Source organism: Melitaea cinxia, chromosome 12 (genome assembly GCF_905220565.1).
Source record: "Melitaea cinxia chromosome 12, ilMelCinx1.1, whole genome shotgun sequence".
Taxonomy (NCBI): domain Eukaryota; kingdom Metazoa; phylum Arthropoda; class Insecta; order Lepidoptera; family Nymphalidae; genus Melitaea; species Melitaea cinxia.
The window spans coordinates 6828557-6854222 of NC_059405.1; the positions used below are offsets into that span (position 1 = coordinate 6828557).

The 25666-nt window shown below is 33.3% G+C and overlaps 1 protein-coding gene across 1 annotated transcript; it reads right to left on the reverse strand.

Annotated features, from left to right (window-relative positions):
• Positions 1-335: 335 nt before the first annotated feature.
• On the reverse strand, positions 336-21912 carry LOC123658693 (possible lysine-specific histone demethylase 1-like). Its single transcript, XM_045594045.1, has 7 exons — positions 21837-21912; positions 9327-9479; positions 7053-7165; positions 6277-6400; positions 3620-3803; positions 2465-2592; positions 336-912 (listed from the first exon to the last, which is right to left on the reverse strand). The coding sequence occupies exons 1-7, from the start codon at positions 21910-21912 to the stop codon at positions 758-760; spliced, it is 933 nt and encodes a 310-aa protein (XP_045450001.1). The 3' UTR covers positions 336-757.
• Positions 21913-25666: the final 3754 nt, after the last annotated feature.

The following is a 25666-nucleotide window of genomic DNA, read 5'->3' on the forward strand; positions in this document are numbered from 1 at the left end:
TGAAAAAAATTTAACCTTTACTTTAATTATGACAAATATTATATTAAGCTTAAATAATTTCCTCAAAGAATTTCATTAAAATAACCTTGAAAAACATATTTCTAAAGTTTACGAGTATTTCAAACAAACGAAATTATTATGACAATTGCATACATTTTTTGACAACAGATAGTTTTTAATATTTATAAAAATAAACATACCAATATATGAAATAGACACGAAAAACTAAAACTAAGACGTTATACAAAAATAAAAAATGAATTAGGACATTTGGAAGAAGTCTCTTAAAACATCAGATAAAAGATACACAAAACTAAAATGAAAAAAAAGGTTTAACATATCCAAACTTCTTTAATAATTAAATCAAACAAAACCTCAAAGATACGACATTTCATAAAATGTCAGAACGTAAAAGTCCAATCGTATAAAATGCCCCGTAAACGATCAAACCTTTGGTCAAAATCGACATGTTAAATCAAACATTTGATAGTATGTGATTTCATTTAGCGTGTCTATCAACCCGTCCACAATTTTATGTTTAATGGAAGATAAGTTTGACGACATGTTTGACAACGAGTTTGAAGTTATATAAATTTTGTGAACATAATGTTTTATAATTAAATATTTGATCTCATGTAAGCTGTAAAATTGATGACAAAGTGAACCAAAAACACTGTCAAATAGGACTGATCGTTAAAAATGTTTCTTTAAGTTTGTTGGTCTAATTACTCTTTCGTGCTAATCTTTTTTGTTCCAATCAAGAATTGTTAGCCGCAGCGGTTGCGGCTGCTACGCTAGCATTAGTTATAGGAGGTTGAGGCATTAGAAGATCAGCAAGGCGTCCTGCTTCACGGAGTCCAGATAGAAAGGCGCCGTGAACTGTAGCTGGATAATTGCGCATCGTATGTTCTCCTAAGAGAAATGTTAAATGTGATATTAAGTTAGATTAAGTTGCATCAAATTTCAATCAACAAAAATATTTTAAATATTAGAGTTGAGAAACGATATAAGGCCCGTAATATATATATATTTTTTTTTACAACTAGATCGGCAAACAAGCGTACGGCTCACCTGATGGTAAGCGATTACCGTAGCTTATAGATACCTGCAACACCAGAAGCAACGCAAGCGCGTTGCCGACCCTATCTCTCACTACCCCAGCCGGCCTAGCATGCATACAACGAGATATCTCTTGACGAGAGAGAGAGATAATGTCTACATCGAGTATTTTCTCGATTACCCTAACATGCGCACTACGAGAGACAAAATTCTCTTCCGAAGACTTCGCCTTGTCGAGTAGAGAAACATTATCAACCATAATCACAACTGAATATCATTCTTATTTCTTATGTCGTAAAGTTGAATTTACAAGGTTATTGACCAATCGTGCCAAACCGGGATGAGCCAACGTTTGTATAATTTCAAACGAGTGTTTTATTTAACAATGTTCTCGGCCTTTTGGCTAAGATAAAAAGTGTATATCTAATTTAAAAAATCTAATATGGAAAATAAAACGGCGTAAGTAAATGAATTTAATTATATATGTAAAACAATATGCTCGTGTTGTGCTTTATATCTTGTCGCACATTAGATAATTGTAATTCTATCACGCATTGTTTATTTTTATTTTATTTTTTAATTTTTAAAATTTTTTGAATTTTTGAATTTTTTTTTTTTGATTATTGATTTTACTTTTATTCTATTTAATTTTATTTTTACTTATTGATTTTTTTAATATAATTTTGTTTTGTTTTTTATTCTGAATGTTGTCTTGTCTTGTTGTACTAACCCAATATGGACTTATACTTTGGTCTGAAATAAATTATTATTATTATTATTATTTAGAATAAGAAGCAACAGGGCGCAAATACGTTTTTTGTGTCATTATATGGCACACTTCACTCGACTTTTCGCATTTCCCGATCTTCGTATACCGAAATTATATAATTATAATAGGGAAACGCCATGGTATACAAAAAATAGGCACCCGGTTTTATTTATTTTTTATTTATCGTCTTTCTCGTCGATAATATTGAAAACGAGAAGTTTCTCTTCCTAAAACGACAAAATTCGACAAAATTACGACGTCATGTTAGCTTCCGTAGAGATAAATATCACAGATCACTAAAATTTAATGATTATCTCTTCTATTGACGTAACGAGAAGAGTATCGCGTGCACGCATGTTAGCTACTGTAGACATAGAGAGATAATACGAGAAAAGGGGTAGACAAAATTTTGTCGTGGCGCGCATGCTAGGCCGGCTGGCCTGATAGTGACGTGTTACCACACATTGTCTCTTACGAAAAAAAGATTTTTAAATTGCTGTTACTATTATAATAAATTATATTAAATGATATATACATATAAATATATTATGTAAGGTAATCCTTCTTAAGGAGTAAACTCCAGTCACGTACTGAAAATGACTGACATACTCTTTTTTGATAACTTTTGGAACTTACCAGCAAAGAATAACCTATTATCTCCAGATGAGTCAGGAACTGGTGCTGCTAGTAAGTCGTAATCAGTTCCAGAGGAACCGACAGCCACAAAACTATAGGAACCTCGAGCAAATGGATCTGCACGCCATCTTTAAACAATATAAAATAAATAAGAAAACAGCCATTACAAAGATGTTTGACAAAAAAAAAAATGACAAAGACGTCAAAATTATTTTGTTTCTGGAAGATTTAAGAAATCGAAAAACATTCTTCTTGTTACGATAAAAGTGTATTGAACACTATATGAATGCTTAGTCAAAAGATACATTTTTTAGTTATGAAAGGAATCGCAGAAAGCAGCAAGTCAATTTTGAAGTTACGATACTGGCCGACATTTACCATAATACTTTTCAATAATGCAAAGGTTGCTTTACCGCAAACATTTTAATAACCCAAATAACGAGTATAATGTCATATTCAACAGACAAAACAATACAAATAGTCCGTATTGTATGCATAAATGGAACGTTCCGTGAGCAAATTTTGTGATCGCTAACTATTGTTCGTTTTGAAGACTACAGCTGACAGAAGTAACATAATGCCAATTTGTGGACGCGCAACCCGATGTTTAAAAAGTCAAATAATATAATATTTAGACACTTAATCCTGAAGTACCAAAGGGCGATTAACACACAATTGTGGCGACGAAATTTACATCGGTCTAGTTTATGTCGACCGGACAACAAACCAGCTTTGTGAACTGCATACAAAATACGTGGTATTGTAAATACTAGGTTGAAAGGCCGGCGTATGTCTACGTCATGGGCTAATGGAATTTATTAACATAACAACTCGTATTGCTTAGAATTGGACATATATCGAGTAATTTGGGTATTGCCGTGAAATCGAAATAATTTTAAATCCAAAGTTTTTTTATTAGCTATGCACGGAGTAGACTATATTATTTAGCTTCTTCATCACATTTTTTCTTCTATGATGAAAACTTATTAAAATATCATAATTATATCTAGATCTTAATTTTTGATTTGAAAGCTCCCTGTATGACAAAAATTAATTTAAGTTCTAAGAAGTAAGATATATTTAGATTTTGAATAAAACTGAAAATAATTTATATTTTTCTTAGTAGCTAGCCCATATACAACAAATATCTCTTACCTTGTAACCACACATTCTTTGGGCTGCGGTACAGCTGCGTGTCCAAAGATACTCTTCAGGACGGCAATGCATCGACCCACGATGACGTCATCAGTGACATTCTCCATAACTGCCGCAGCTTCGCCCGCCACTAGCGCGAGAAGCACCGGCGCACTATACAAATTCCAAAACAGGAAAAGCTCGCCTGTTCCCAACAAAATAATATTAAATTTTCATTTCGAAATAATAAATCAAATCACATATATGTCCAAAATCTCAACATTGAGTTGTTCATAGATATCATGATCAAGCAGTTTGACCATAAATATTTTATTTGTGTGAAATAATATTTTTGTGTTATTTCCTTAATATTAATATGTCCAAATTAAGTATATGACGTTTAAAAAATTAGAGTTAATTTTTTATTGCGATAATTAGATACGATTGAAAGTTTTAATATTGACGCGTGTTAATTAAAAGTATTAATTAAATATTGTCAAGGTATGCCTATAAAATGTGATTATAGTAAGAAAGATAAGCATAACAGTGAACCAATGGACCATTAATTCTTCAATAAGTGACCTAATAAGGCCATAATGAGAGCCACGCTACTATTAATGACAGAAGATTGTTCGATATTTAAGAAGAAAATATTAACACGAGCACGCGTTTCCCACACAACTTTACAATGACGTGACGTCTACTGCAATCAGATACCCAATCTTTATACTCTGAAATTAAATTGGTTTCGACGAAAAAAAAAACGAACACATTGTTCCGGTATTCCCAGCAACAACGTGGGGCCTTAATGAAGTTAGCAGAGTACATAACAAAGAACTAAGGAGGTGTACTAAAGCATAACGTAAAAAATAGCTTGTCTTGACTCGTTGTCGTGATTTATTACCCAAGGCTCCCTTTAGGGTTGCTCAGTGGCGTTAAATTATTCAGCGTTTAATTCGTTATCGCGTCGGCCACCGTTGTTTCTACATTTTACACTATTTACACCGGGAAATAATTTACGAGTGTCATCCTTGGGGAGGGTACGAGTAGATTCGACGCGGTGAATTTGCGGGATTTCGTGTGAGAGCAAATATACTCATAAAACGCGTGTATTGTCTTACAAAGGCTTTATAGTCCTACAGATCTTGAGAAAAACGTAAAATGAAAATGGGTCATAACAATATCTCATTTCATTTTTCTCTCTACTACACGAATACAAAACGTTATGTTAATCGGAATTTCTGATATAACATATTGTTATGAATTTCATTTTTCAATTTTTGTGCCACATTGTTATACATATAAATCTTTTCTATTTCATTTTACTCTATTGTGTGAAATCTTGAATTACTGAAAACGTATTAAAGTTATTATTTAGAAATGTATATTCACGATTCAGCCTGTAACATTCCGCTGCTGGGCATAAGCCTCTTTTTCCATTTAGGAGAAGGATATATTAATTAATAATAAGAAGTGTTTATGTTATTGGCAAAATATATAATCCAACATTCTATCGAATATACAGGAACTCTATATAAAGCCTAAAACATATCAGCCTCTCGCAGTCCACTACTGGACATAGGCCTCCACAAGTTGTAGCCAAAAATGGCGTGAACTCATGTTTTTTGCCTATAGTCACCACGCTGGGTTGGTGACCGCAGGGCTGGCTTTGTCGCATCGAAGACGCTGCTGCCCGTCTTTGGCCTGTGTATTTCAAAGTTAGATGGTTATCCCGCCATCGGTCGGCTTTTTAAGTTCCAAGGTGGTAGTGGAACTGTGTTATCCCTTAGTCGCCTCTTACGACACCCACGGGAAGAGAGGGGGTGGCTATATTCTTTAATGCCGTAACCACAGTAGGCAGTGAATGAAATAAAATATATTTCATAGCGAATGAATAAAATTGGCCTAGGTATTTTGTACAATGTATATCTATAAAATGAATAATATTCAACTAGTAATGTGTAGGACACGCATAAATGGGATGTCGAGAGAAGACGAAGAGTGTGGCGAGTTCGTTGCAGCTTGTTTCTCCGTACGCTTTCACTGTTACTTTTGTTTACTCAGTCTCGAAAAAATCTTAACTTACCTAGCCTTAGACTTGGAGTCAGAACCTCATCTAAAACCCTTAGACTAAAAAGCAGGATCCCCAACTGTGCCAAGGAACTAAACAATAATTGAGACTTTTAGAACTAACGAACTAAAGACCACTGTTCCAGTTCGATTGATGTTTACTGGTTCGCTCATATGAGTCGTGTTTTATGGTTTAAGTTATAGCCAAGTATAAAACCTACAATTATGATCACTTTAATCGAAATGAGTTCAGTACTCAAAGAAGATATAAGCATAATCGTATAAAAGATAAGTCAGCAAAAAATTTAAAAAAGTAAATTTCATACTTTACTTGACCCTCATCCAGCATTCTATACAATGTCTAGGCCATGACGACATATTATTATGAACAATAGAGACTATATTTCAAACATTGCTTAAACAAGGTTGACATTCATAAGAATACCTGTATTATACGCTTCGAAAGTAGCATATATATACATATCATATGAGGTATATTAATCTTACATACCTTCTAGAAACAACTGAAACGGCACTATAGTAATAATTTATTCGGAAACATTTGTTACGTAATATTAGTGACAAAGTTTATAATTACGTAAACATACCTCGGCTGGCCGTAGTCGTGCCGACGTGTCCGAAGAGATTCGCGCTCGGGTCCCAGAAGGTCCTCTCGAAACACAGCACAACCTTATTTAGGTTACCGTAACCGAGACGTTTAATTGCCGCAACCTATGGGAAGTAGGATAATAAGTAAATAGTTGTATTTCAATATACAATTAACTAAATGAAAGGTAAGGTTTCCATCGTAATTATATTTACTGCACCATCATGGAAGAGTTATGTTCTTTGCCGATACCTCATTAAATCTAAATTTCTAACGTGAAATTATTATTTTAAAATTAAAATTGTAGATGTGGTTGGTGAGTACTGATAAACACAACTTTTTATCTTTAAATAAATTAATAATAAATCCACACTAACCTACTCGGAATCTTACAACACAACCAAAAACACCCAACCAGAACTACGACAAACAGCTGTTAGACCTATACAGACATTGTTATGAACCGGGAATTGCAAACAGCCAGTTACTGTAGCCTCTGCGCTAAAGCTTTGTCTTGCTTTAGTTAATTTTATTATTATAAAATAAATAATTAAGCATACTGCCCAGAGCTACTACGAGTAGCCTTATATAGCCATAATTTCGAACTGAAAACCTTTCACTACCAAAGCCCGTTATCAAAGCTGATATGATCATGACATTTCCTCTTACAGCTTTGTACTACAAAGGTAAATTTCAAAAAAGAATTGTTATTCTTTTTCCTTATACCAATATCGAAATACCATTTCTATTTTGAGCCCTGTTCATCATGATACTCACTTTCCAATCAGGCAACGGCGGGTCGAACTTCACAAAATTCTGCTGATTCTGTCCGTTGTTCGCTACCGCAACTTTTAATACTCCCAATGGTAATGTACAAAGAATGACGTCACCTTAAAATAAACAGGTAACATATTATAGTTATATAGATACTATTTCACAGCAACTATTTTAGAAAATGACAATTGCCAATATCGTTTATTATTATTATTATTATTATTTATTTCGCTTTCAATGATAAAAAAATATATTTCAGTTTTAAAAAGAAGGTGATAATGTATTTTTTCTGTAAAAATTTTCGTGTTTATTCGGTTTGAAGATTCAAACTTTTTAATACAATTTCTTTGTAAATTCGCCAGAAAGGTCTGTACTTTTTGAAGAAAACACTTTCGCAGTTTCCTTTTACAGTATTATAAGTTTACAAGTAACGAGTACGCTGTACGACTTCTAATAATAATTGAAATTACTTTTGAAGCTAGTAATGTAACGAAAGTAAAGTCCTCTACGTTATACGACAATAAATTTAATACTTCGCGTAGTTTACAATTGCATTTCTATACGGAAGTATAGATATTTTTGTAAGGGTTAATGCTTTAACGATATCTTTGAATGTATAGGAATGGGCGTCAAATGAAAAGGCCGCAGGCTAGAAGCAATCACCGTGAAAGCATGACCTTAACTAACAAAGCCGCATCGACTTCCACATTCTGAATAAAATGCTTTTTACATTAATTGCGACCACATGTTTTCATCCACCTAATGCATTATATATATATGCGTTGAATGAATATAATATGTTTATAAATGTTTATATTTTATAAACTACAAACTTTTTTAACAAAATAAAATTTCCACGTTCACTAAGGTGGGCTTTGATTTCAAATGCAGAATTAAAGAAATCTTTAGCTATCGTTGAAGATTCTTTGAAGATTCAACGCGGAATTAACCAGTCGTGAACAGCTTAAAAGTATACGACGATGTTAGCGGAGCGTTGGTAAATTTTTTCACATAGCGTAAGCTTGAGTGCCGGCACCGCCTCTTTAGCGTCTAACTGCCTCTTCGACGATAGACTCCGCCTGTATGCAAATGCGGCATCGCTCGGAGCACGCCAAGCGGGCCGGGGGGCAAACCGCCAGGTCAACAGAGGCCTGAACGTATTTTTGCGCCTCGTCAAAGTAAAATTAACGCGTTAGAATTGCAAATCACTACGCGACAAAGAAACGACAAGGAGCCGCCGTCGGCGTTGTGGATTTTTCTCATAACGGCCATTAAAATGACGAGCCCACCGCTTGTTTTTCTATTTTTAAATCGCTTCCTCGACATTATGGACTTTAATTAGATTTTTGTATCTATTCAAAAGATAAGCTCCTACATATAGCGGAGATAATCGCTCGTCAAAAAGGGAGGTTGTTTTTTGTATTGTAAAATATTCATTCAAGCGAAATATCAAAATATTGTTTAGGAGGAAAATTAATAATGCAAGCAATAAAAAAGTCGAAAAAAAGAAATGGAATAAAAACGAGAAGAAATTTCATGTTAGTGAAGTCAGTAAGCGTTTTACAGATTACGTTCATACATAACTGTCGTCAATGCATAATTTACTCGTAAGGTAACATAAGGCAATATAATTTATAGGCGTATTTTATAACTATCCAAAAGATACAATGATTCAATGTTATACATTAGTTAGCCAAGACAAGACAAGGGCTATTTTAATCGAAAAATTTAATACGCTAAACGTTTCGTGAATATTAATTTCGTTTATTTTAAATTAACATGAAATATAAATGTGTTTGATTAATTTATATTTTTGCCTAAATAAACATAAATTTTCTCTTTACATATCGTGTTAAATATAATTTATTTAAAAGTTCATAAATCATTGTATTTAGTAAAACTAAATATAATATTACCGGTTATCGCAACCAGCTATGGCCTCCGGCTTCCTCAATATTGATTTCTCTTACTTTAGATGTGTGTAAGATAGCTGTTAATGTAGAAATATACCATCAAAGTCAGTCTAGCCGTTTTGCAAATCAACTTGGACACAAAGTCATAGATAAAAGATAGATAAGAAATCCACAATAAATTAAATCCATGTTCTAATTTATAAGTGAAAACTGGTGCGTATAAAACTTATTATTTATGCAAATGCAAATGTATTATATACAAACAAGAATACAATAAACAATAAACCCTTTTTTATATAAATTCAAATCTAAACAAATGGCTTAACAATTCGGACGATATTAAGAAAATAGTAAAGGCACTCACCCTTAAAAGTCTGCGGCTGGTTAGGGACACGTGGGTTGACAGCCTTCACCGTAACGCCCGGACCACCGTACGATATCTCTGTGACCGATGTACCCAACCTTATGTCCAAACCCTCGGACAGGGCAACTGGCACACACGAATAGCCGTTTCGAACTGAAATAAACAAAACAATATCATTACTTATATTTCTTTATACCACTAACTGACCCGAAAGACGTCTTGCAAACTATCAAAAGCGTGAAACTGTCTGAAATTTGTTAATTTCGAGCGCAGTTTTTTTTTTATTTTATCATGTTATAAGAATCTAAGGCAAAGGATTAAAAACCTTTATTTAAAAAAAAAACCGGATTGGTACTTCCGTCCTCGAGTTTTTCATGTTGATTAAATAGATTACGTATTAAGTTATGTACTCTTCGCGGTTACTATTAACAGTTTTATTAAGATGAGACGCGCAACGTCACTGAAATATCAGTAGTCTTAAAATTATAATCAAGGTAAGTCCCGTAGAAAGTATTAAATTTTTCTTATTATATGTAGAAGAAAGACTTGTGGAATTGTCGGATTAATAATTTATTTTCTGTAGTTTTAAACCAATTTTAATAACAATATAATAATAAATAATATGAGGACCGCTTTAGTGTAATGTTGCGTGTGCCGTGTCGGCTGCGCCTAAGCACCGACGGTTGCGGGTTCGACTCCCGCTCAGAGTGGATATTTCTGTTCATACAAATATTTATTTTCCACTGCTTTGCATGCTTTTATTATATTTATTTACTCTGAGTAACGACCGTTAACAGGTTTCTATGTTAACCGGGACCGACAGTTTTAGTGCTCTCCGTGGCATGGTAGGGAAACCCACAAGGACAGATACTCATACCGGAAACAAATATTTGTATAAATATAAATATCCATTCCGAGGGGAAATAAAATTCACATACCGTCGGTGTTGATTCGCCTACACGGCACACGCACCACTACGTCGTATACAAATAACTAACGTGTCTATTGAACAAAATATCACGCTTAAATTAAGCGCAGCTGAACAGTAACCATACATGCCCAACGATGACAAAATTTGAAAGAAATTCTTATAAGCATTTGAACATATTTAATTATATCTTTAAATTGTATTTTTACTTCAAACATCTTTATACATATAAGCCGCCACAACATAGTGGGTTAGACATGTTTTTTATTTACTTCTGCGTTCTATGAACTAATATACTCATTGTGTTCTCTCCAAAAAAAACGCAATATTTTTTACCTCTAAGAATAACATTGTTTTAAATAAGGAACAATCTGATGACTAATTCAATGCCCAAAAGTCGCCAGTATGGTCGAAATTTAAGCATAATAATTATTATATTATAATTTAAATTATAAGTTTAAACATTATTAAGGTTCTGTTGTCAGAGACTTCTATAATCACAGATTTCGCCAAGGCTACACTGTTAATTTGCCTATTTTTATTTTCTAACAAATCATATATTAAAAAAACATATATATGATTACAATAAATAATACCTTTTTTATTCTATAATCTATTCTCAATTTGACTACAGACCTCAATAAAAATAAAAGAAACGATTTTATAACTATATATATGCTTCTGTGTGTCAAATACATGATAGTGTGTATAGTGTTTTTTTTTTTTTTATTGATTTAACGTATTTTCATTCATAATAAAAATAAAAATACTAGTATTCTGCACTCCTTTTCGATATAAACTATAAGTGTGCAAAATTTCATACTCCTCCGCCCCCGCAATTTTCGTACAAAGGAGTACAAAGTTTTTGCTAAATGTATTAATACATTAGTTCAATTTTTCAGTATACATTTTATATATTTCTTTAATTTTGTGTAAAATAGATTTTTATATGAAATCTTTATAGTTGTGTGTATATTAGTCAGAGGGAAACATTAAATTACTGACAAAATCTCGTTATGGAATTTATGAATTTATAAAACACTCAAATTTAATTTTAAATTATTCCATGCTTGAAAATGATGAAAAGACAAAAGAAAAATTTAAAAGGGTATAGGTAAAATACAACAATTAAGCCGTTTCGTTCGCTTCTTAATAACTAGGGACACATAATGTATTGAATTTTATCGATATAGTACCTACATCACACCGCCCGTCCTAATTGATGATACTCGATACTTATTGTGGCGGGCGCCGCGTGAACCATTAATATTTCAAAATGATGTTTTCGTACGAACTTTCAATCAAGTCGGTTATCGCCTCGTTTTTATATCATTTATATTGTATCGGTTGTGGATATCATTTACAATCAATAAAACGATTTGCGAGTAAACAAAACATAGTTCGTTTTAATAAAATGCAATTAAATTTACTTTGTTTTTTGATAAATTTTACATTTGTCGACTTCAAATAGTTTATTTTAATAGTTTATTGACCAACAATTAAAAACAACATTTTGAATAAAACACACTTATGCCTAGTGGTCTTTTCACCGGGTCAGCCTTTAGGCCAAACTAAAAGAAAGTAGATTAGTATAAAAACTAACAAATAATTTAAGTGCTATCTAGTTATGCATGCACGCCGGCCCTCCGTCTTAGATTAGTACGCAACTGTTCCGCTGACTTAACATTGGAACCGGGTAGTTCATAGTATTAAGAACGAAGACTAAACATAGAGATTAATTAATTCCTGGACTTGTTTTTAAGAAACATGAATGTAATAATATACTGTGTGAAAATCAGAAATATAACAGCCTCCAAATCGACAACATGTTTCTCATCTTTCATTTCATTTTTAATTTTAAGTATAAATAGTTTATAACCCTTATATCCAAGGGCAAAGTTTGACTATCTCACAAATACAAACAAATAATATAAAACATATCAAAATAAACAATGTTGTATTAGAAAAAAAAGGCAATGAAAAAATTCGATAAAACTTTTCGTCTTTTCTGTAATAATTTATTGAGTCTATAAAACTCTCTCGCTCTCTTACATATGATTCTCAATGGAAGTATTGCGTAATTTCACGAGAATAATATGTACAAAGTATACAAAATCACGTATCTTTCCTAATATTTTCGGAATACAAAACTTTGTCTCATTTCAAAAGCATTCTATTAGATGGCGTTTTATTTTAAACTAGCTTTCGCATTAAATCTCGTACGACCTTTTTTCCAGAATTTATCGATTCTTTTGCCTTGTCCTGACAACGAGGAACAGAAAAAAGAGCGATCAAATTTGATGGATCGTTCCGATGTTATGCTATACATTAAATGTTATACATTTCGGCTATTCATTTTTTTACACAGATTTGAGGCGTTTAGAAGTTGATATGGGATTAACCTTGATATGATAATTTTATTATTTAAAAATATTTTTTGAATAAGACCACTTTCCGCTAATGTTCTGATATAATCAAAATTGATTATTTACCCAGTAGTTATAACTACACGGTCAGTATCTACTAGCCTGTAGTTCAAACCGAATTAGCTGTTATCACTGTCAAACAATGTTCATATTAAAGACCTCTACACTTAACACTAAACTAACGCTCTTCGTTTTTTATATATTGCAGAACACGACTGAAAACACATAACGAAACATTTATTTCTCACTTAAAATCTATAGTTATTCATTCACAATATACACTTTTAACTACATTGAATACGTTATCACACTAATCACTTATGCGCCACTTATCGAGCAGCAACGCTAGCCAAATAATAATAATAATAATAATAATTAAACAATAACTGCTTCTTCACTTACAAATTATCATATTTATAAGACAACAATCCCGCCAATACGTGACAAAGAAGGTGACTGACCCATTAGAAAATTAGTATTAACTATATTCGGAATATAATGTCTCCATCTTTATGCTGTTCTGGTACTTCAGCAAATAATAATCAAAATAGCCGGAACAAACAGACAGACAGACAAAAATTGTAAAAAATGCTATTTTGGTATATGTACCGTGTATAGATCCATATACATTTAGTAAAAAGCTGTTATTTTAATATTACAAACAGACACTCCAATTTTATTTATTCGTATAGATGTATAGATTATAATACAGCAAATAACTTAATAAGGTTTATACGTTTAGGCTTAGTATCGATAGACACGTAGAATAATATGTATATTAAGTAAAACATAGCATCTATCACTCCAATCTTCAAAGCGGTTAAATATTTAATCTTAAATATTTGGCGTACAGATTCAGCAATAAAGCGATATTCAATTAGGCTGATAGAGTCACAATAGCGTCATGGCTCGGACTCCCTATTGTGCTTTAATAACTTAAGTGGATTCCTAGTGCACTATAAAGGCTTATTCTGACTGTGTACCGTAATAGTATCAATATTGCAAGACGTTAGAAAATGTAGTTCGCTCGAAAGTTGTTAAAAATGTCGGGTTGTTTCTTTATGTTAAATAATTCATCATCTATCTTTATTATAAATGTTTAAGTTAAGGAACGCTAATATTTTTACGGTAGGATAAAATAGCTATATGAATTAACTGAACGTTTTAATCACGTATGTAATTTTAATGAAACAACAGACACGAGTAACTTTGCAACTTATTAAACATATACCTTTTTATTTCTTCATTTACATATACTTAATATTTTTTGTTCCAAACGAGTGTTCACGACTATTATATGCGTGGTATTATATAGTAGTTAGAAATAATAAATCTTTCTCTTATTTTTTATAATTATCAAAAGACGTATTATATTAATACATAAATTGAAACAATAAAACATCGAATTTAATAAAAAAATCTAAATTCGTTCAACTACATATATATTTATTTTCTTGACAATTTAAAATGTATGAATAAAATAACAATTGACACAAAATAAGAAAGAACATAAGCCGCCCACACTGTTGTAAACATGGACCAACATCGGTCTAAATACAACAAAGAAATTCTTTTGTTATTCTTATAGGTAGGCGAAATACGAAGATGATTATAATATTATTTAAAAGCTAATGTAATTTGATATTTTCTTAACAGTAACACTTAACATTAATTATAATAACACATATTCATGTTTAATTTGAGTTAATAAAATGCAGTAGGTAAAATTAATATAGATGAGTAAAAAAAATACCTAGAACTTAATGTAAGGTCCTAGTAAATGCTCTGATTTGTTTGTTCTAAGACATCTAACATTAAACGACCCCCAGTAGTATAACAATCCTAGCTGAAAATTACATACAGCCATACAGATGGCCTAAACATACTTTTATGAGCAGGGCTTGAACTTACGATCGCTAGTGCCACAGCGAGTTTCTGTCGTCACTCGAGCTACCTCAAGACTTGAGGCAGTACTAGCTCTAAAATAACACACAAAATCATCATCATCTTCCTGCCCTTATCCCACTTATGTAGGGTCGGCACAACATGTTTTTCTCTTCCATTCCTCTCTATTATTCGTCACTTCAGTGCTTACTCCTTTCTTTCTCATATCCTCACTCACACAATCCATCCATCGCTTTTTCGGTCTGCCGATCGCTCTTCGTCCTTCGACATTCATCCCTAACATTCTTTTACCGACATAGCGGTCATCCCTCCTCATTACATGCCCATACCACGCTAACCTATTGCTCCTCATTTTCTCTGTCACGGGTGCTACTTTCAAACTTCCCCTTATATACTCATTTCTAATCCGATCTTTCCTCGTTACTCCACACATCCATCTTAGCATTCTCATCTCGGCTGCGTGCACTCTTCTTTCATCCGTCACTTTTGTTGCCCAACATTCTGATCCATACATTACGACAGGTCTTATGATCGTTTTATAGATTTTCCCCTTAAGTTTAAGGGGCATTCGTGGATCACAAGCTGTTCCAGAGACCTGTCGCCATTTCATCCATCCCGCATTTATTCTATTTTTCACGTCATGGTCTATATTGCCGTCATTTTGTATTAATGACCCAAGGTAGCGGAAGTCGGGTAGGGATACACCATCCAAGGCAATATGGGAAAAACCGGACGAACCACTGAAATCGCAGAACAAGTGTTCGGTTTTAGACCTACTTATCCTCAATCCCGCGCCCTCCAGTCTTTCCTGCCATTTTCCCAGTCTGCTCTGTACCTCAAGGACATTATCTCCGACAAGAACAACGTCGTCAGCAAACAGCATACACCAGGGTGCTTCCTCCTGTATGTCTGATGTTAGAACATCCATTACCAGGAGGAATAGATACGGGCTTAAAGCCGACCCCTGGTGCAAACCTACAGCCACACTGAACTTGTCAGTTACCCCGGCTTCGGACCGGACGTGGGTGCTAGCTCTATCATACATCGCCTGAACAAGTCGTACATACTTCTCTGGCACTCCTTTCCTTTTCATAGCCCACCACAGAACCTTACGGGGGACCCTATCGTATGCCTTTTCCAGATCCACGAACACCATATGCAAGTCTTTTTGTGCGAGTCGATATTTTTCGCAGAGTTGGCGGAGTGCAAATATGGCGTCCGTAGTTCCCCGGCCCGGCATAAATCCAAATTGGTTCTGTGTGACCTCACATTCTTCTCTCATTCGTCGCGCTATCACTTTCTCCCATATCTTCATGCTATGTGACATGAGCTTTATTCCCCGATAGCTGCTGCAGTCCTGTATGTCACCTTTATTTTTAAAAATGGGCACCAGTGAACTGTAACACCATTCCTCGGGTATAACCTCTTCTTGCAGCAACTTATTGAAAAATAAAGTCAGCCACTTCCATCCATCCGCATTCAAAAACTTCCACACTTCCGCTGGTATACCATCTGGTCCAACTGCTTTTCCATTCTTCATACTCTGCACTGCCATCTTCACTTCCTCTATACTTACCTCTTTCACCATTCCTTCATTACTTCGTACATTTTCTAACACTCCGCTCCATTCATTTTCTTCGTTCATCAAGTTATTAAAGTATCTCTTCCAGCGTTCTTTTATTTCCTCATTGTCCGTCAAGATCTTCCCCGCTTCGTCTTTTATACATTTCATATGGTTTACATCTCTTGCATTCATCTCTCTCTCTCTTGCTATTCTAAAAAGATTTTTTTGACCTTGTGGGCTCTCTAAAGAATCATACAACTTATCTTGAACCTTGGCCCTTGCGATTGCGACTGCTTTCTTAGCCTTCTTTTTACTATTTTGATATTCTAATCTTTTTATTTTCTTTTCTCTGTCATTTCCATCTTCCACTCTTTTCCATTCTTTGAAAGCATTCTTCTTTTCTTTCAAAATCGTCTGTACTTCCTCATTCCACCACCATGTATCCCTCTCTATCTTTCTTTTCCCTTTCGTTCTATTTATTATATATTTTCTAGCGCTAGCACTAAATCAATAGCACTTCTTTTCAAAAAATTGCTATTATAGATAGCAGATCCTTAACAGAACATGTTATAAGTTTAAATATTCATATGTCCACATTAATCATGTATACAAATATACACAGCATTAACGTAGAGTCATAACCTACGGTACACTATAGTTTAGTAGTGTACCTACGTGTAAAATGTACATAGAACTAGCGGTAATGACGACTTGTGTAGGGTGATATGGATTTAAACTTATTTAAGTATGGAATAAAACACTTTATCATTATACGCAATACTATGTCAAAGATATGTTTCCACTTTGATTTATATCATTAACGAGTAACAATGATGTATGATGAATTAAATGAGAAGATTATTCCGTGAAAGTAGCAAAGTAATACTACCAAATCTACCGTAAACGCCGATAAGGCCGCGGGTAGTTCATAAACAAATATAAGCTTAAACCTCAAAATCGCTGGAGCGGCAAATAGTTTAAATGCTAAGTGACCTGTGTCCCGCGTACACAGGATGCACTTTAAATGCAAGCTAGCGCTGCTGAGTTTAACCGTATTACGTTAGCTTGTCGACGCCATTCGGACAAACTGACCGAAACTAGACGACAATTAGGGTCGTATTCGTTACGTCGGATGAGAACAGCGAGTATCAAGAAAACAAAGTGCATAATTGAGCTTTTATGTAACGTCCGAATTAGACAGCTGCTGCTCAAATGTTATGTGGCTAAGTTGCAATGTTTTAAGGAAATTCATGTTGGTTAAAACATTGTAATAAAAGTTTCAGAAAAAGCAGTATTTAGAAGAATAGATAGTACCTAAGTATAACGATCTCAAGTAGTCTTCATATCAATTACATAATTATGGCAAAATGACATACTTTTTCTTTTTTTTTATAAACAATATGTGAAGAAAAATTTATTAAATCTTACAAAATTACTACAGATTTTAATTTTCAATAATATGTTAAAAATTACAAAAAAAATTAAATTAGAGATTGTTCTATTAATATCGATTCAGTGAATCCTTTAATTGAGCACACATTAGCTCATATACCTAAATACGCGTATATCTAAACAAAACTAAAGGACTCGATGTCCAAGCCGAATCAAAGCATGACATTATTCTGGACCATGCCTCAGGACTACGCGTACGAAATCCTAATGAATGGTAACCCTAAGTACGATAAAAGCCTGCGAGCGAGGCAGAGACAAACGAGGCATGCCGCGATCACAAAGGGGTTGTACCAAGCCGGTGTAAAAAATTAATTATATTAAATTTTAGTCTATTACAAACAAAATTGTACGTAACATTACAACACATATGTATAAGTTTCATTTAATGTGAAGTTTTATATTTCAATTGAATTTATATTTTAAATCAAAAATTTCGAGAACACATTTCAAGCAGTCGAAGTTTATTTCTTTCATATTCCGTAGTTGAAAGCTATATCCGCTTACGGTATGAGAGATATTTCATATAAATCGATTGAGCTCATGAAGCGCGAGCTTACCTACTGTGAAATATTCAGAAAATTGTAACAAGCCCACGAAGCATTTACCAAAAATTCGATTCATGGAAGCGACACTTGATCGGTTGCAGGTGAGATGTACGATATTTCTTTCAAAACTTGTATAAATCACAAAGTTTTATAAATATTTTTTTTAGTGCAATGTAAATAGTGACTTTTATTTTTAGCTCTCGTCGATAACGTTCAGTTTTTATAGTGACCGCTCCCATTCTTCCGCGCCAACCTTGCCGCGCCCCTATCGCCTGTCACAGTTACACTTTGTCCTGTTAATTGACGCTAATAGCTGCAGTTTCTCACATGCATCGTAGCGTAATGTTATTTACTTAGCATTTCATCATATTCGTGTTTACCAATTTCTTTAACTCTATAGGTAACATATAAAACATAATAGTAAAATAAAAGAGTAAAAAAAAAGAAAATAATGAATATGTCATATATTTATTATTTTCTCTTTTTTACATATTTAACTTAACATAGTTTTTTTTTATTAAATAATGTTTAAACAAATATTCTTACTTCTTTAATCAACGTTAAATGAAAAATTATCTATACAAAATAAATAAAATTGGAGGGTCTGTTTGTAATATTAAAATAACCGCTTTTTACTAAAGTATACACGGTACATATACCAAACAAACATTTTTTACAATTTTTGTCTGTCTGTTTGTTCCGGCTAATCTCTGAAACGGCTGGACCGATTTTGACGGGACTTTCACTTATTTTAGAAATTTATTTATTTTATAAACTGCGAACTGAACAATAATTTTTTTGTTAAATTCTACGTGGACGAAGTCGCTGGCACAGCTTATTAGCTACTTATAATTTTAAATAATGTAACATTCAACGTTAATTATAATCTTTATCAATAGAACTAGTAAATGAAAGAAGATATGCGATAATTCTATTTAACTAAAAAAAAAAACTAAATGAAAAATTTACGTAAATACGTCGGCGTATCTTTATCTAAGATACATTCCATGAAAGTCTATATCGAGGTATACGGAACCTAAGCATCCTTTGCACGTTAGCATAGTTCATGCACCCACGGAACTTCTCATTGTCGGTAGTTTTAGAAGCGCTTTAGCAATTTCGGCTTTGTGGTTGAATGGAATTTTTGCTTTGCGAACTAACCCGCACAATATTGCCGCGTAGGTTTAAATTTACAAACGGCTGAATAACTAAAGTTGAGATCGACAAGTTTAAATATTGTTTGCGATGAATAACGTGTAATAATTTTAAATAAACGTTCTACATAATATTCAGATAAATATTAATAAAATTTAACATTAAACAGCACATAATATGCTTTATAACGCGTACCTGGCACGTGTCACGTGGTTTGATATTAAACAGCTGTATGACTGCGCTGAACCTAGATAAGCGCCAGTCCCACAGAAATTCGACTAAATTTATCACTTCGATCAATAACCTCTACAAACATCGACGTTCACAATATATATTTATAATCAGTTTCAAGTTTATTGTAACAAGATTTAAAAAAAAAATTAAATGTATGAAACATTTTTTACACAGTCAAAAATAAATACAAAGGCAAAATTTAATCCAAGATAGGCCCGCTACCTGTGTAGATAAGTGTTGTTTATGCTACGCGGTACACCAGAATTTACGATCGCCGAATTATATTTAGAAATCGCCCATTAGCACGATACAACGAAAAAATACGCATAATTCGTTGCTTCAAGAACATTAAATTAAGCTTAATTTGAATAATTCTGCGTGGCGATGCGTTGAAATAGCCGTAATTAGAGCGAGTGCATATGTGTGATTAAAATACTGAACAATAAACTAAGGTAATTGTTAACTAATTTATTTAAATTTTGTTCTTTAAGCAGCATTCAGAACAACGAGTAAGCTTTTGTTTTTTAATATGTAGTTTGTTCTTCATTCTTTTTTGTTGTTTTAATTATGTGTACTGGCTGTAGGTACGAGCAGTTGTGAATTTGTATAAACGTTACTAATTCTAAAAGCTATCATTAATAATGTCATTTCTAAAACAATATTTAACTTTTATCGTTATTTTACAATATAAAAGTAAATATTAATTGAAATTAATGAACTATTAGAACAAACTCATGAAACGTTTTACATATGTACCAATTGAACTGCATGCGTCACTACGCAAATTTATGCAAATAAATTGATTTGACGATAAACAAATAGAACTAAATACAGTTTATCGCGCTAAATAAACATACAAACTGGAACAACAAACGACGTACATCCGAACGAGATATTACCAATCGAATTAATGAACAAAACAATTGAATTCAACTCAACGTCCCTTCCGAACGCTAATTATTCAAACAACCGATAATTCACTATTTAAATATTAAAATTTTAATCATTCATTTTTCGGCGAATTGATTTTTGTGTCAACGGAGCGCGAATACCAATTGATCAAAGTCTTTCCCGGAAACCGACGTGTATCTGTCCGAATAAAACCATACTAATCAACAATCGGCTTCTATTTTAATTCACAAAATAATTTTTTTAAATATTCATACATTATCACGAGATCGTAACTACTTAAGCTTTTGTAAGCTTAAACATACTTACAATACATATATGGGAATAATGTGAAAAAAAAATTTTCGTCCTAATTGTCACATTAGTTCAGAATAAATAATATATCATATGTTATATATGTATCATACGTTGGTACATATTCTACCCACCTATGCAATTATGTATATTACACCAAAACTACCTTTTTTTTCTATTAAACTTTATGATTTCTTTAAGTTTATTTCATGAATATATGTATGTCGATATGTTAACTCATAGCTTTAAGTTGTATAAACAAAAAGTAGCGGTGTTTTTAAATGTATAATTCCAACATAACTCCAATGTTACGACCGTGACAACGACTGTATCCCACCATTTGTCACTAAATAATACGCGGTTGGTCTTGGAACTTAAGAAGCCGACCGATGGCGGGATAACCATCCAACTGCTGGCTTTGAAATACACAGGCCGAAGACGGGCAGCAGCGTTTTCGGTGCGACAAAGCCAATACTGCGGTCACCAACCCGCCTGCCCAGCGTGGTGACTATGGGCAAAACACATGAGTTCACGTTATTTTTGGCGTAAACTTGTGGAGGCCTATGTCCAGCAGTGGACTGTATAGGCTGTAATGATGATGATGAATGATGAATACGCGGTTAGTTTTACGAGACGATTGAATTTTGTTAATAAATCTGTATATAACAAAAACGAATTAGGTCTAAAATTTTATTATCAATGTTTATTACCGACTTCGTCAAACGAAAGTATTGAAGAACAAATACACTGTCGCCGTAAACTTCTCGTTTTATACACAGTTCGAAGTTAATTGTATCTGATATTATTGTACGTTTAAATTTATTACGACGTCTTTAGTAAAATAAATTTTGTATACAATAAATAAATATACGTGGAATTACAGTAAACAAACATAAATTAATATAGCGCGTTTTAATATAGAAAAGAAATAGTTTAATTCACAATTTTAAAATAAAACTCTAAACCGTTGCATTAATTAACAATTTAGTAAAGCGATAACTATGTTGGTCTAATAATAATTAGTGTGTACGCGTTAAGCTAATCGACTGGTACTTGACGAGGGTCGGCAAGGGTCGCGGCGTGCACTGCCAGCCTAACTGGGAACATAACTTGGGCCATTATTCGACAGACGCGCTTCGACGCCTTTTAGCCCTTTGACGTCGGGAGGCCCCATTAGCATGGAGAGCCTGCTTGATCTCGTCAGTAAATTACTGACCTCAATACAAACTCACAAGATTAGAAAATAACTCAACAATTACGAGCGACAGCTCGACTAATGCCCAATAAAAGTCTAACTCGAAAAAGGTCGAAATTGAGCCTTGATATAAATCAGACGTGTTCGATTTAATCACCGTCAAAAAGTATTCTGACGTGAAAAATATTCAAACGAAGAACCGATCCCGATCCCGAACGACAGGGACGATGTTCGAAATCAAGGCAGCGGAATCAGCGAATGAAACTGTTGATTACGTACCGCGCAAAGTTACGCTCCGTCAATCGAAATTTTATTTACTCGGTTGTTCGAAAAACAAATATGATGGCTTTTAATTTATGAGCGCGTCCGTTGAGCTCTGATCAACCGATACTATGACACGGTATATACTCGTAGCTTTCAGACGAGCCGTTCAAATTCGTGATACGCCTTTTATTTGATCTTTTTATAGGAGCTCGTTTGTGCCGTGACGACGGTGTTCGAGCTAATGGAGATATCGTATCTGTCATATCAAGAATATATCGTTTGACAGTTTTATTGCGATTGCATGCGATGTGGAGACAAAAGACACGATTTAAGGGTGAGGATAAGTTTGGTTCGACGCGAGTGGGTGTTCGCGACTTGTATTCCTGCGTAAAATACTTTTCAAGAGACCATAACGAGGTTGCAATGTTGGGTTAATTATGGTTTACGTTCCGTTATAACATGTTTAAAATGGGCTTTGACTTTTAATCTGGCCATAAATACGAGTATAGTGGACAACAACACATTTTAAATATAAGTCTCTCTGGATTCCTCACTCACAAATTTTATTCGTGATTCGAGTTTTACTCAAATTTCTAATAATAAAAGAGACAAAAGGCTCGAACAAATTTATTACTAATGATACGTGAAAGAAGTTTAACTTCTTTAAGTTATTTCCATAGCAAGTCAATTTCTTTTTTTACGAAACGCTGATTCTTAGTCTCATTATATGTCATTAAACAAAATAAATCTCAACAAACAATTATTTTGAATTATCAATAATATTTTAAAACAGAATAGTCTTCATTAGCGTTTATAGATCTCGACGCGAATTTACGAATTTCATTATTTTCCTATTATATCAGCAAAGCAATTATGAGTAATATTTTAAAAAGTCCGAGAAGGCAGTCGCGGGTTGAAAGCAATAAAATCTAGTAACATCGTAACTCGAGCCACTTCTAAACTAGCTGAGCGGTGTAATCGCTACCAGGCTAAAACTTGACTTGAGATTCCACTCGGCTGGCCACGAATCATTCTTCAGTGTGCGCAAAATTATGTAAGCGAATAAAAAGACCTAAATTGGATCTATCGACAGATTTATATTAACTATTTCGGACGTGTTTTGCTCTACTGGTTCGTATTTAATCGATTAATTATAATAAAAAGCTATATAGAATTACTACATCAGATGTACTAGAATTTACATAAAAACCCTGTTCAAAACTAATATCTCAGACTTCAAACAAATAGTTGAACTTTAATGAGAATTTTTTAAAGTGAAAGTTTTGATAAAAATCGAAAAAACAGAATATCATAACAATATTCGCTTGCGTGGAAAATGAATTCCTGTAAAGGGCAGACAGAATAAGTCTCTAGTTAGCAGCGTCGACGTCTGACACTTATTTCTTAAGCGTAATTTGTTCGCAGTCACCATTAAGTAGCCATTTAAAAGTAGATCACTCATCTCGCTCGCCTCCGGCTACGCCACACACCAATGATTTTATTCAACGTGACGCAGCTTAAAAGATATCAGATAGTAAAAGTACGGCGAACACACATCTTGATGCCATTTATCGTATAAAGTGACCACGATCGCATTTAATTGGTTAACCGTGCACCTATTAATTAGAAATAAAATATCTATACAATATAGTAATGTTGCCATTTCAGCTTTGAGTTATAGAACACAGTAATATGAATCTGCTTTCATCAAATACGCCTTTGAGCATAACATTACCTAAGTATCTATCAACTCATTTTGGGCATTCGCTTCACTAATTCAGCACAAAACAGCATATCCGGTTTAGGGCGCCAGACTTGTTTGATTTAATATTATTCTATTGGTTATTAATTAATGCATCTAACAAACATATGTGTATCAACATTTGCAATTAGCATCCATCAATCTAAAGCAGAATCTGTAATCGCGAATCAATGATCATCGCGTTGTATACCTACATTGTATATTTAATCGGTTTATCCTCCACTTCACGTTAAACTAATTACTAAGGAACATCAAGCTAAGAGGTTTCCTCAAGCGCCTTATGTTTGGAATGTTGTTAGTTATATTGATTTGATTGAACACGAATTTTATAAATAATTAAAATAACGATATTAAAGAAAGGTATACAAAACAGCGCCTATTATTATAGGCGCTGTTTTGTAAATTATATAAAGTTATCTGCAAAATAGGCATGCATAACAAGTTACGCATAGAATAAAATTAAGTTTAAAATATTTCAAGACAAGAATGTCGACGTCGGGACTGACACATTACAGTGCATTATCTGTAAGAGTCACTTCTATTGCACAAATCCTCTCGTGCATTTAACGCTCCCGTGCCTTTGACACACAAAAGAAGGAGGTAAGATTTAAAAGATGCCGAAATCAGATGGTCGGACCGTGTGGACGTCTCCATCCAGTGACAGACGTCAGGACAAAGGAAGCCTTGTAAATCAGCACATCGGGACGTCTGAGACCGGACTGCAGGCAAATCAGATATACCGAAGCAATAAGGCTGTTACGATTAAGGGTTAGCAATGACGAATATATTAATAATAATTTTCAACCAATGTGCATTAAAATAGTTAAGTATAGTTTTAAATATAAAAGCTTATATAATCTTTTATAAATTACGCGTCCCGCATGCCCCCCCCCCCCCCCCCCATAAAATAACATTTAAATATTTAAATCTACCTATTTAATGTTAAAATTTCCAAAGCGGAATCTATATCCATTTTTTACGTAAATTTTCATTTTGTTTAAATTTTTCATAATTAGAAAATTTTATAAAAAATTTTAGCACAATTTATAATTAATTTTACTTAAGTTTTATATTGAATTTGATTAGAAGACTGTCTCTGCAATTATACGAACGCTTCAAAAATTTATACCCAATTTTATTGAAGGATATCCAGACGTCAGGGCGCTCCCTTCTTTGAAGTATTTTCCAATACATTAGATTACTTGCTAATTTTATTCAGCTCGTTTTTGCGCGCTTGATCGTCAGACATTGCAAATATTTACTACTAAAGACGATCTTACTTTGATTAGACAAACTCGAGATTAAGAAAATATTTTTGTAGGAATATTTCAGAGCAATGACGACACAATTTTTAGATGTAAAGACGTAAACTTTAAAGTTATACTTTAGTAGTTAGTTAGTTATTTAAACTCAATGTATTTATTTAATGTTTCGATAAACTACGAATTAATATCAAATAGCTACTAATTTTGTGTCAAAATGTTACTTGTATTCGTACAGTATTATTCAATATAATTAAATACAAAATCTTGGAAGACGAATGAATAAAATTAGGACTTAACGTATTTCTTAACGTCGTAATGTGATGTTTTGAAGCCTTATTCGTTAAGATGAAAAAAATATTGATTATTTTTCAACCTTATATTTGCTAAAATAAAACTTTTATATAACAAAATATAAGTTCTTTCGCAATTTATTGAAGTCGGT